The sequence below is a fragment of the Cibotium barometz genome, chromosome 24 (genome assembly GCF_041138505.1).
Source record: "Cibotium barometz isolate CiBa-2024 chromosome 24, ASM4113850v1, whole genome shotgun sequence".
Taxonomy (NCBI): Eukaryota; Viridiplantae; Streptophyta; class Polypodiopsida; order Cyatheales; family Cibotiaceae; genus Cibotium; species Cibotium barometz.
In genome coordinates this window covers 7,355,161-7,366,964 of record NC_141069.1, presented here as the reverse complement: position 1 = coordinate 7,366,964, position 11,804 = coordinate 7,355,161, and the positions used below count along the sequence as shown (strand labels likewise).

General features: G+C 42.2%; 1 protein-coding gene across 2 annotated transcripts in view; it reads right to left on the bottom strand.

Moving 5' to 3' along the window:
* Nucleotides 1–502: 502 nt before the first annotated feature.
* MMT (methionine S-methyltransferase) overlaps nucleotides 503–11,804 on the bottom strand; it is a 33,680-nt gene continuing 22,378 nt past the window's right edge. For both annotated transcript variants that reach the window (XM_086818092.1, XM_086818091.1), the window contains exons 6-12: nucleotides 4,614–4,802; nucleotides 4,289–4,525; nucleotides 3,636–3,770; nucleotides 3,143–3,472; nucleotides 2,161–2,340; nucleotides 1,134–2,069; nucleotides 503–1,036 (exon numbers count right to left, since the gene is read on the bottom strand). In XM_086818092.1, the coding sequence (XP_086674218.1) occupies nucleotides 728–1,036; nucleotides 1,134–2,069; nucleotides 2,161–2,340; nucleotides 3,143–3,472; nucleotides 3,636–3,770; nucleotides 4,289–4,525; nucleotides 4,614–4,802 (2,316 nt within the window). In that variant the 3' untranslated portion in view covers nucleotides 503–727. The remainder of the gene's footprint in view (nucleotides 1,037–1,133; nucleotides 2,070–2,160; nucleotides 2,341–3,142; nucleotides 3,473–3,635; nucleotides 3,771–4,288; nucleotides 4,526–4,613; nucleotides 4,803–11,804) is intronic.

The following is an 11,804-nucleotide window of genomic DNA, read 5'->3' as shown; positions in this document are numbered from 1 at the left end:
TTAATGTCATATGGGAAAGCCACTTAGAGAGGATCAATATGCTTCACACGATCATCATGCTACAGCCAGGCTTGGAATCTCTCCCCCTGAGATTCCCCCGGGGGTACCCTCCTGTAGACATGAATCTTCCTTATTTGTACTGTCAAAAACTTTTCGAATTCACTGTCTCATCAAACCATCCCTAAACTCTTTATTTAGAAGTTTTACTCAGTGGCTGCTATAGTTCTCATTCTGTGGACTGTCTGATTTGTACACGCGATTTTAGATAGAAGCACAATCCTTCTTTGACTTTGATCGATATAGCTTCTTCATTCAAAAGACAGCACTCATAAGAATGTTAAGATTTTCATTTGCACCTCACTAGGTTTTTGCATTCTGGTCTTATAACTTTTCTAAGCTTAATTTCTGATAAAGATGGGCACCAAAGAGAAAATAACAAAGATCTTTAACAGCACCATGGATGAAACATAAGATCAGCATGGCCACAGAAGAGGTCAGAAAATTGAAGCCTGCTCAACACAGCTATAGAATATATCGCTTATTCCAAAGAATGAAAAAAACAACGTTTGTGCTTGTTTTGAGCATTCATGCATGTTTCAAGGTTTCAGACATTGTCAAAGACCAATATCAAAGTGATCTGTCCAGGTTAAGGTGTTGAAGAGAAGTAAAATGTACTCGGTAATCAGTCAAGATTATTCAGATGGACAGTTTGGAGAATACCAAAGTGCTATTTTTTACCATTAACAACTTCTCCAAACTTTCTCAAAGCTTCTATAGATTTTTTAAAACCGTCTTCTCCGAGAGAAAAACCAAATTGACAGTACCCAGGAATGCATATCGAGGTGCTGCTGCTTAAATGAAGCCTGGTCACATCAAAGATGGCCACCCTTATGTTTTCACTGTCCAGTTCAAATTCTGCTGTTGAACCACCACAATTTTTGTAGGAAATACTTTTGCCTTCATATGCTGCTGGCCGAGCTATCAGAGACACTCCTCCCAAAGGTTTCAATGGCTCCCAACCACAATCTTGAAGCACCTATACAAAAGGAAAAACAAAAGGATTACTAAGGTAAGACAACTTCATTAATTTTACCTTGAAGACAGAGCATGAGCAATCAAGTTTTGCTCCTGACCTGGCACAGTAAGTCTGCTCTCTGGTGCAGCCACTTCCGCTGTTGTGTCAAATCCTCGTGTAAACTAGTGTCTCTCTCATTGTATAGCTTCAAAAGCTTTTTCATTGCATATCTCAGTGTACCATGAGGCCTGTTGATGTTCAAAGAATCCCTAAAATCATTCAAGAAAGAACTTTGGACGAATGCATAGCAGCATTCCAAGCCCCCTGTTAACAATTCTGAAGAAAAGTTCCCAATTACTGTAACATTAGAGCAATTAACACTTTCCAAATTCCATGTGGCAGGCCCAAGAGAGTCAAATTCTAATCCAGAAAAGGATGTGTCCACAATCAGATGTGCACCACTGTTTGAGCAAACAGAAATTAAAGCTTCAATCTCTGAGTTTGAGTAGACCAATCCTGTTGGATAGATGGTAGGACCGGTAACATATAGATAAGGCTTGTTTGAGGATGCGAAAGACTTAGCAGCAAGCTTTTCTGTAAGCTTGAAAGAATCATCCGCCTTGGTTTGAATTATCTTAACCTGTGCCCCTAAAAGCCTGGCAGCGTAGATATATGCTTCATTAGACCCAGCAGGGAAAAACATAGTCCCACCAATGTCTCTACAGCCTGTTACCAGTTTTGAGAAAAGAGCATTTGAGCTGTCGCTAAGAATTATCTCTGAAGAAGAGTCGGCTGGGATGCCCAACTTTGAATTAACAAACTTGTAGATCTCAGGTATGGGATCAGTTTCAATATCTGTAATGTTTTGTCGAGCGAAACTTTCAAAAATTGCCATTTTTACTGATGTAGGTGTTGCAAGCAGATTTTCTATAGAATTCATACACAAATCATCTGAGCCTTGCTCTATATTCAAGGTATCTGCTTCCTTAAGACATTGTAGCACAGTTTGGGGAGCCTTAATGAGGTTTGCTTCTGCCTCTTCAAGTGGTGGCCTCTGTAGCAAGGCAGTTGATGGCCTTAGAAGACCAAAAAAAAAAGATTGGGCAAAAAGAATGCAAAAAAAGGTAAACATGAGAGAAATATACCTGTAGCATTGCATGACGTCCAGGAAGCTGGAAAGTAAGCAGTTCTTGAAAGAGACATCCATAATAGAACTGATTGGACACTGCGGTCCCTCCGTTCAAAATTTCTCCCATTTTTCCCATGAGATGTAGCACATCCTGATTCTCTGAGATGACGAAGGCAACCTCCAAGTCTGAATAAACCTGACAAAGTCATAGGGCAGGTGTTGAACTCATGGAACAATATGTCTTTTCAATTAAGGTTGCTAACTGTTTTCAAAGACCTCCCCAATCACATTCTTAGGAATCCTTGGCACTTGGACACGGGGAACTTACCTGCCTGGTTTGCTCTGCTATTTCATGGTGAAAAGGAATTTATTGCAATTTGCATTAGCAGCATATCAGCTAACAGTCTATCTAACCAAGAACAATAGATATTTGCAACCTTTAAAAGGGATGTGATAGACTAGGTGTCCACATTTTTTGCTGTTGATTTTCCCAACTTGAAAATTGTGTTTTGAGTCCCTTTCTTTGATTGCAAAAAACATCATCCCCATTTGCTTGAACATGAAAATTTCTTCTCACTGGGTCCTCAGATAAGGTACCAAAACCCAACTGTGTGGCTGAGTGTTGTCAGGAGATTAGGGAATTGGTCAAAGCAAGGATTACTAAGCCCAAGAAGCCTACACCAACCAGCTTGCCACATAAAGAACATTGAAACTTGTGCCTTCTCTTTTTAGGAAACATAAGAAATCTAAAAATGTGGTATGTGCACATGAGCATCTGTTATGTTAGGTTTGCAGAGGAAGGTGAACCTTTATGTTTGAACTTCGACCGATACTATTCAACTCTCATGTTCTTCAGATGAATTTGTTAGGTGTGCGTTTCTCCAGGTATAAGTTTTAGAGCAATACTGTGTTCAATAGTTTATAAATTGGATGTTTATGGTGTTAGTCATAACAACAATACTTAAGCGTGGAGATGATGTCAAAAGGTGGTTCCTTACTTTATTTTTTAGAAGACCACAAACAATAGTCGCATGCATTGGTAAAGCTTGAGCTGCAAGATACTGCAGCACACCGTTTGTCCCAGGCAGACTGGAGAGCTCAATATGATCAGAAATATCCAGTAACAGCCGAGAACCAATTCTAACACATGCATCAAGAAGCCGCTCAAATGCTGTGGATGACTTCATCTCAAAGTCTGCCAGGCTGGACACAACAACTTGAGGCTTCAGCCGATGCAAGAGTTGCATGACCAGGTCAACTCGCTTAGGTGCTTCAATCACGGTGATATTGCTTCCAAACAGCTTTTGCACTGGGCTGTTCCCAAATTGCTGTGTAAATACACCATACAAAGTCAGTATCTCACAAAAGATATGACAATTTGACACCTTGGCACATGCGATGAAAAAATAGATTACTTAACAGATGAATTGACACCTTGGCACATGCGATGAGAAAATAGATTACTTAACAGATGAAGCCAACACAGAATACCTTTGCTGAAACAGTAGTAAGCCACTTGTGGGGCAACAATTTTGTAAGACTTTCATCAACCAAAGCAAGTTCTGGTGAGAAGAGGCACAAGAAGTGTTCGATGGCAACTGACCTTGAAGGAAACACAATGATGTTCTACACAAGGACAAATTTCACAGATAAGTCAATGTCCACAGTTCTTAAAAAGCACCTCTTAAAAGAAAATTGCCCAAGCATATATTTAGCTAATCACAATTCCAATGACAATTTTCAAGAACAACGAGACAATGAGATATGTTAAGATTATGTTTGAGCACTTTTACATACATACATGCATATATAGATAAATACATACATACATGCATATATAGATAAATTTATATGATTATTGTTCATAACCCACCATTCCTTCACAAATCAGGACATACTTGTCACAAACTGTTAGCCCTCAAAAACTCAGCACCTCCATTTTAGTGAGCAACTCTCGTATGTGCAACACTACGACATCCACATACTACAAAACTGACTCCTAGGTTGCATGAAAAGCATGTGTATTAAAGAGCACAGCAGCATCTTTTGCAAGATAGAACATGCACACTAAGCAGCACTAATTAAAGACACTGAAAGAAACATGGTAATATAACACCAAACTAATTATAGACGAAAAAACTTACATTTTGGCTTATTGGTATGTTGTGATACAAACGCATAAACCCAGCAATTAGATTCCTGAATCTAGTACTTCCAACATGCAACTCATAAGGAATGTGCGATGCCGTTTCAAGTGCACGTGCAAGGTGTGCAAGGAAAGGAATCTTTTCCTCTGCAACTGACTCCTCCTCAAAGGATAGATCCAAAGCACCTCGGGTTTCTTGGAAGCTTCTGCTTAAAAACTTGAAGATAGTTTTCACCTGAAAAGATGGCGCACAAAGAAAAGCACTTCAAAAATAAAAACAGATTTTGCAGTATAAAGCATTCCAACATCAAGTGCCCAATTACCTGATTTGGTTGCCGAAGTTGACAACTATACACTGACAGCCCATGGGAAATTTCACCACCTGACTTGGCATATGCCCATGCAGTTCGTGCACTAATAGGCTCCTCACTGACTCGTCCCATGAAAAACTCAAATCGATGCCGACTATTGTTTTCAATTTCAACAAGTGCTAAGATGTCCGTATCAGAAGCCTGCAAAAGTACAATTTAAAAAGGCAAATCATGTATTTGAAGCAGCCAGTAGCATCATTTTTTTATTTGAGATAGAGTATTATCATATTTATATGCCAAGGTTTGAAACCTGGACCTACTACGATGCTCTCTTTAGGGTTAGCTATTTGATCAAGCTGCCTCGATAGCCACTTGCATCATGCGCATTGACAGCGGTTATAGCTCTACATTAAGCAGCGATCGTGAAACAATATCAAATGAGACTTGTCGCATCATCGACTTCACTATCGTAGACTCAGAAAGGTATTCCTATTTTTCTCTCTTTTATATTTGAACAAACTAATGGCCACTTTCAACACTAAAGGTGTATCTTTGGTCCACTTTCGATACCAAGAGTGCTATTTGGGAAACGGGGGAAGGATGTCAAAGTCACACACCAGCAACAGCACGCACACCACCCTAGGGCACTAAGCAACGTCAGTGGCTAGGCTCCCATCTCCTAGCCATTGCTCCCCCCCCAAAACCCGGCCGGAGGAGATATGTATGACAAGGTGCCACCACACCCTATATCTGGCTCTTCGACTTCCCATGCTCTTGCATATGGGATAATCCACCACAACTTCTAGTCATGCGATAACCCGAGAGTAGCTACGAGAATTGCCACATCCAACACCCTCCTTCAATTCGAGCACCTCGATCAAACAGAGGTTAGGACCACACAGGCTGAGCTATGATAACATGTCAAAGTCACGCAACAGTGGCTGGGCTCGCATCTCCTAGCCATTGCTCCCCCCCAAAAAACCCGGCCGGAGGAGATATGTATGACAAGGTGCCACCACCCCTATATATGGCTCTTTGAATTCCCATGCTCTTGCATATGGGATAATCCACCACAACTTCTAAGTCATGTGATAACCCGAGAGTAGCTACGAGAATTGCCACATCCAACAAAGGACACGTTCCCTTATGTTCATAAAATTTTGCGGAGGACTATACCAACTCCCCACCATACTTTATGTATGGTTTTTTTTCCACTCGCACAAACAAGCACAAAATTCGTATGACTTGAATGACAACGTGTAACTCAGATTCAAATGTGCTAACCACTTTGTAATTATCCTTTTTGCGAAATACTTCAAGATCTCCATCGATCATAAGCGTAGGCGTGCAGTTCATCGATAGCGGTCATGCCTCTAGCACCCTTTCCAAGTATGAACGTAAGGGAACAATGCTTTATGCTTGAATGTTCTGTGTTAGTATGAATTCAACTTGATGTTTATTCGAGCACACTCGTGCACTTCTACAAGCAGATAAGGCTACCCAAGCATTCTAGTTTATGTTGATAAAGAAATAGAAGCTTCTAGGAATTTGATCAAATTTGTTATCCTATCCTATGACTACTAAAGCATCATTGGCACATGATCTGGTTCCCTAGCCCTGTGCTTCTTCTGAAGTCACCATGCCGACAATTTCCCCAACCAAGGCGGAATGTGCCATGAAGAAAAAACATGATACACAAAGACATGCAGAATTAATGAAACTTAAAGAAAATCCGCCAAATACCAACATGATACAGGCAGATGACATACAGATGGAGGTTCAAGATATCTTGGCAGTCATAAGGGCAAAAGCAAATGAATCTAGTGTAGTAACAACTCCGCTAGATATTCAGGACTCACCTAAAGCCCGCAAGAAGGCAGCTATGGACTGGGAACACAAGGAAAATGTATGGTTTTTTTTCCACTCGCACAAACAAGCACAAAATTCGTATGACTTAAATGACAACGTGTAACTCAGATTCAAATGTGCTAACCACTTTGTAATTATCCTTTTTGCGAAGTACTTCAAGATCTCCATCGATCATAAGCGTAGGCGTGCAGTTCATCGATGGCGGTCATGCCTCTAGCACCCTTTCCAAGTATGAACGTAAGGGAACAATGCTTTATGCTTGAATGTTCTGTGTTAGTATGAATTCAACTTGATGTTTATTCGAGCACACTCGTGCACTTCTACAAACAGATAAGGCTACCCAAGCATTCTAGTTTATGTTGATAAAGAAATAGAAGCTTCATGGAATTTGATCAAATTTGTTATCCTATCCTATGACTACTAAAGCATCATTGGCGCATGATCTGGTTCCCCCAGCCCTGTGCTTCTCCATGCCAACAATTTCCCCAACCAAGGCGGAATGTGCCATGAAGAAAAAACATGATACAGAAAGACATGCAGAATTAATGAAACTTAAAGAAAATCCGCCAAATACCAACATGATACAGGCAGATGACATACAGATGGAGGTTCAAGATATCTTGGCAATCATAAGGACAAAAGCAAATGAATCTAGTGTAGTAGCAACTCTGCTAGATATTCAGGACTCACCTAAAGCCCGCAAGAAGGCAACTATGGACTGGGAACAACAGGAAAAGGTGAGGATCCAAACCGCTAAGGAAATAGAAAGAAGGCAAGGCAAGGAGGAGGGTGGCTCATGCGAAGTCATCGCAGATCACCCGGAAGCAAGCGGGAATCTGCACAAGATACGTGCAGAGCACAACAATGAAATCTGCTTGGAAGAAAGCAAGAAGGATGCTGATTGGTTGCAAACCAATGTAGTATCAATGCTATTGGATAGACAGGTTTTGCTGAGACAAGTGCTGGACTTATGTCCAAGATTCAAGGCAAAAATGGCAGGCATTGAAGAACTAAGCAAGGAACAAAAGCACTCAGAAGAAGAAGAAACCCCAGAATGCATGCTGAGGAACTCCCAGCATCCAAAGATGATGAAGTGGCCAAAGTCACAATCCAACTGAACAATGTACTCATCAATGATGCAGTACTGGATGGTGGATCCGGAGTAAATGTCATTACTGAGAAAACTGCAATGGGATTGGGTCTCAAATGAGAGCCCATTCCATTCAACATAAGAATGGCAGATAATAGAATGGTGGTTCCTAAAGGAATTATCAAAAATGTCCAAATGAAAATCAAACAATGTCATGTGCACAGATGCCCATGGACAAGTTCCTCAGCTAGTCCAGAAAAGGCAGCCAGAAAAAGGACCATTAGAACCAGAAAATGGAGCACAGAGAGCTGTTGGCAGTGTAGACTGGAGCAGGGCTTGGAGAGCAAGAGGAAAAGCCTGTCGGCTGTACCACAAGGGAGTCGGCTGTACCAGAGGTGGAGGCGGCTGAACCAAGTTGAAGGGGGGCTACAGGCGCATCATCGAAAACAAGCATTAATGACCAGTCGGCTGAATTAAATAAACTTTAATGAAATTATGACTGGGCAGCAGTCGGCCAGCATAAAGGGGGTCCAAGACCCATATAAAAAGGCCCAAGTGCTCCTCATTGAATTCATTCAATCCCACTAGGGGTTTGGATCCTTGGAGGTCCCATAGGGGACAGATTTTAGGGTTAACCACCTTTTTTATGAAGGCAGCCCATGGCTGCAGATATGTACCCTTTTTGTACCATAGTATATACTGAATTTCCAGGACTTCTCACTCTCTCTCTCTACTCTCTCTCTACCTACGTTTTTGCATCAAAAGGTTTCCAAGAGTGTTTAGGGCTGAAAGAAGACTACCCAGAGCTTCCGCATGTTACATTGGTATCAGAGCATCAGGCTCAGCAAAGCTAAACACTGATTCAGTCCCATATGATGGTGTACAAGTCCAAGGTACAGGAAAGTACACGGATTCGAAGCCCAAGGCGAGAACACAGATCGGGAAGAACTCCCAGGAGGTTAGTTGGTGGTGTTCCACAGTGCCAGATGGGGATGGCAGTTCCGTGAGCCAGATAGGTTCTCAGGTAACGGTCCCAAGGGAGGTTGATCCTCCAAGGGTGATGTGAGAGTGCCAGACTCAGTTCCAGGAAAGAAGACCAAGATGGTGTTCAGAGTCAGGGCAGGAATGGATTGTGGACTAGAGGAAGACCAGATGCATAGATCTTCGTCAGAGACAGAGTGGTTTGGAGAACAGGCCGGACGTTCAGAGAAAAAGGGTTGCCAGGGATGGATGATGACAGAGGGACTTTGAGAAAAGGATTGGGATGATGACAGTCATCCAAGAGCAGGTTGGAATCCCGTCATCAAGTTTAGCAGAGGGGGATGTCATGTGCACAGATGCCCATGGACAAGTTCCTCAGCTAGTCCAGAAAAGGCAGCCAGAAAAAGGACCATTAGAACCAGAAAATGGAGCACAGAGAGCTGTTGGCAGTGTAGACTGGAGCAGGGCTTGGAGAGCAAGAGGAAAAGCCTGTCGGCTGTACCACAAGGGAGTCGGCTGTACCAGAGGTGGAGGCGGCTGAACCAAGTTGAAGGGGGGCTGCAGGCGCATCATCGAAAACAAGCATTAATGACCAGTCGGCTGAATTAAATAAACTTTAATGAAATTATGACGGGCCAGCAATCGGCCAGCATAAAGGGGGTCCAAGACCCATATAAACAGGCCCAAGTGCTCCTCATTGAATTCATTCAATCCCACTAGGGGTTTGGATCCTTGGAGGTCCCATAGGGGACAGATTTTAGGGTTAACCACCTTTTTTATGAAGGCAGCCCATGGCTGCAGATATGTACCCTTTTTGTACCATAGTATATACTGAATTTCCAGCACTTCTCACTCTCTCTCTCTACTCTCTCTCTACCTGCGTTTTTGCATCAGATGGTGCGTTTTTGCATCAGAAGGTTTCCAAGAGTGTTTAGGGCTGAAAGAAGACTACCCAGAGCTTCCGCATGTTACAAACAAGTAGACTTCAAGGTCAACTTGGTGATCATAACTATTGAAAACTACACAGGGTCTTACCAGGTGTTATTGGAAAGACCCTGGTTGAGACATGGCAAAGGAAAGCAGGACTGGTACAGAAACAGAATCTCTATCAAAAAGGGGAAGCGGAAAGTCCATATTGATCTTTCCGATGTAAGGAAATCAGTAACACCTGCTCAAAGGCTAGTTCATGCGGAGACATTCAATATGTTAGAAGACTTCGATAATGATGAAGAAGACAGAATACTCCGTGAACATCCCGACCTAGTGCCCTTGTACATGTTACATGTGGATGAAGTGATGGGGCACTATGCAGAAGCAAAAGATGAAAACGAAGAAGCAGCCAAAGAAATGAAGAAAAAAGAATCCGATTCCACAAAACCAAAGGGCTCAAGGAGAACAAAATTGAGTAAAACCATGGAGGAGAAAGCCTCGGAAGAGATTGAATGGGCCCGGAATCTAGAGCAAGAGGAAGAAATTCAAGAGATCCGTGATTGGGTGCTAAAGCAAAAAGAGAACCAAAAGAAAAATGCCGCAAAAGTAACCCCGGACAGACTACAAGAGGTGAATCTGAGAGATGAAAAAGAAGAAAAGCCCGTGAAGATTAGTCTGGAGCTGGAAGAAGAATTCAAGCAAGAGTTGGTGTCCTTATTGAAAGAATACCAAGATATCTTTGCTTGGTCGTATGAGGACATGGAGGGCATTGACCCTAAATTCTTCCAGCACAGCATCGATTTAAGAGAAGGAGCCATACCAATCAGACAACAAAGGTACAAAATGAACCCAAACTATGCCAAACAAGTCAAAGAAGAAATTGACAGACTACTAAGAGTAGGTTTCATTGTGCTAGTAGAGAAAGCTGCTTGGATATCCCCAATTGTGGTAGTTCCCAAAAAGAACATGAAGATCAGAATCTGTGTGGACTACCGCAAGCTGAATGCCGCAACTACCTCGGATCCCTTTCCATTCCCATTTATGGACTCTTTGCTAAATGAGGTAGCTAAAAAGGAAATGTACTCATTTTTGGATGGATTCAATGGATACAAACAGGTAAAAATGGCGCCAGAAGACAGGGAGAAAACAACCTTCATCATTGAATGGGGTGTCTTCGTGGCGACTGTCATGATGTTCAGCTTGAAAAATGCGCCTACCACTTTTCAAAGAATGGTACAAGAGATCTTCTATGATTACCTCACAAACTTCATGAAAGCTTTTGTAGATAACTTTAGTGTGTCTGGAGATAAGGCAAAGCACATCTATCATTAAGGCTGTGTCTGTAGAGATGCAGAGATACAAGGCTTAAGCTAAATCCAGCCAAGTGTGCATTTGTAGTAAACTGTAAGATCAGGAACACTGTTAGGACACAATCGTCAGCCCAAGGATTGCCATAGATCCTGCTAAAGCGGAGGCCATATCCAGAATGTCTGCTCCTCAAAATATTAAGCAACTAGAGAGGTTCCTTGGTAAGATTAAGTGACATGCGATATTTCTAAAATATTTAGCACATGTGGCTAACCCATTGTATGCGCTTACCAAGAAAGATGCAAAGTATGAATGGAATCTGGAGTATCAAAAAACATTCCAGGGAAAGCAAGAGGTGTATATGCAACCCATTCATTATGCTAGCAAAGCTCTCACAAGGGCGGAAAGGAACTACAGCACAACAGAGCGGGAAGCTCTCTCAATGATTTATGTTGTGAGCAAGTTCTGACACTACCTCTTAGGAACCATGGGCAACAAGCAGTATTAAGAGAAGCACACTGTGGCATTACCGGAGGACACATGGGCGGAGAAATCACAGCCCGAAAAATTTTGTAAGCAAGCCTATGGTGGCCCCAACAGTCATGAGGGACACCAACAGCGAAGCAAAGCAATGTGATGTCTGTTAGCAAATGGGTCAACCTGGTGATTCTGATAGATTGTCTATCTCGTCCATACTGCCAATGTTTCCATTCATGAAGTGGAGATTGGATTTTGTTGAACCAATCAAGCCACCCACAAAAGGCAACAAGTGTGAATACATCAATGTGGCAAAACTGATTATTTCACCAAATGGCCGGAAGCTAAAGCAGTAAAGAGCAATTCCGCAGAAGAGGTGGTGAAGTTCCTCTTCAAGGATATTATTGCTAGGCATGGATTGCCGGTGGAAATAGTCAGTGACCAGGGCACCCATTTCATGAACAAGGTGATGAAAGTGTTGATGGAAAAGTACCTAATCAATCACAAGAAGTCCTCAACCTATTACCCATAGTGCAATGGCCAAGCGG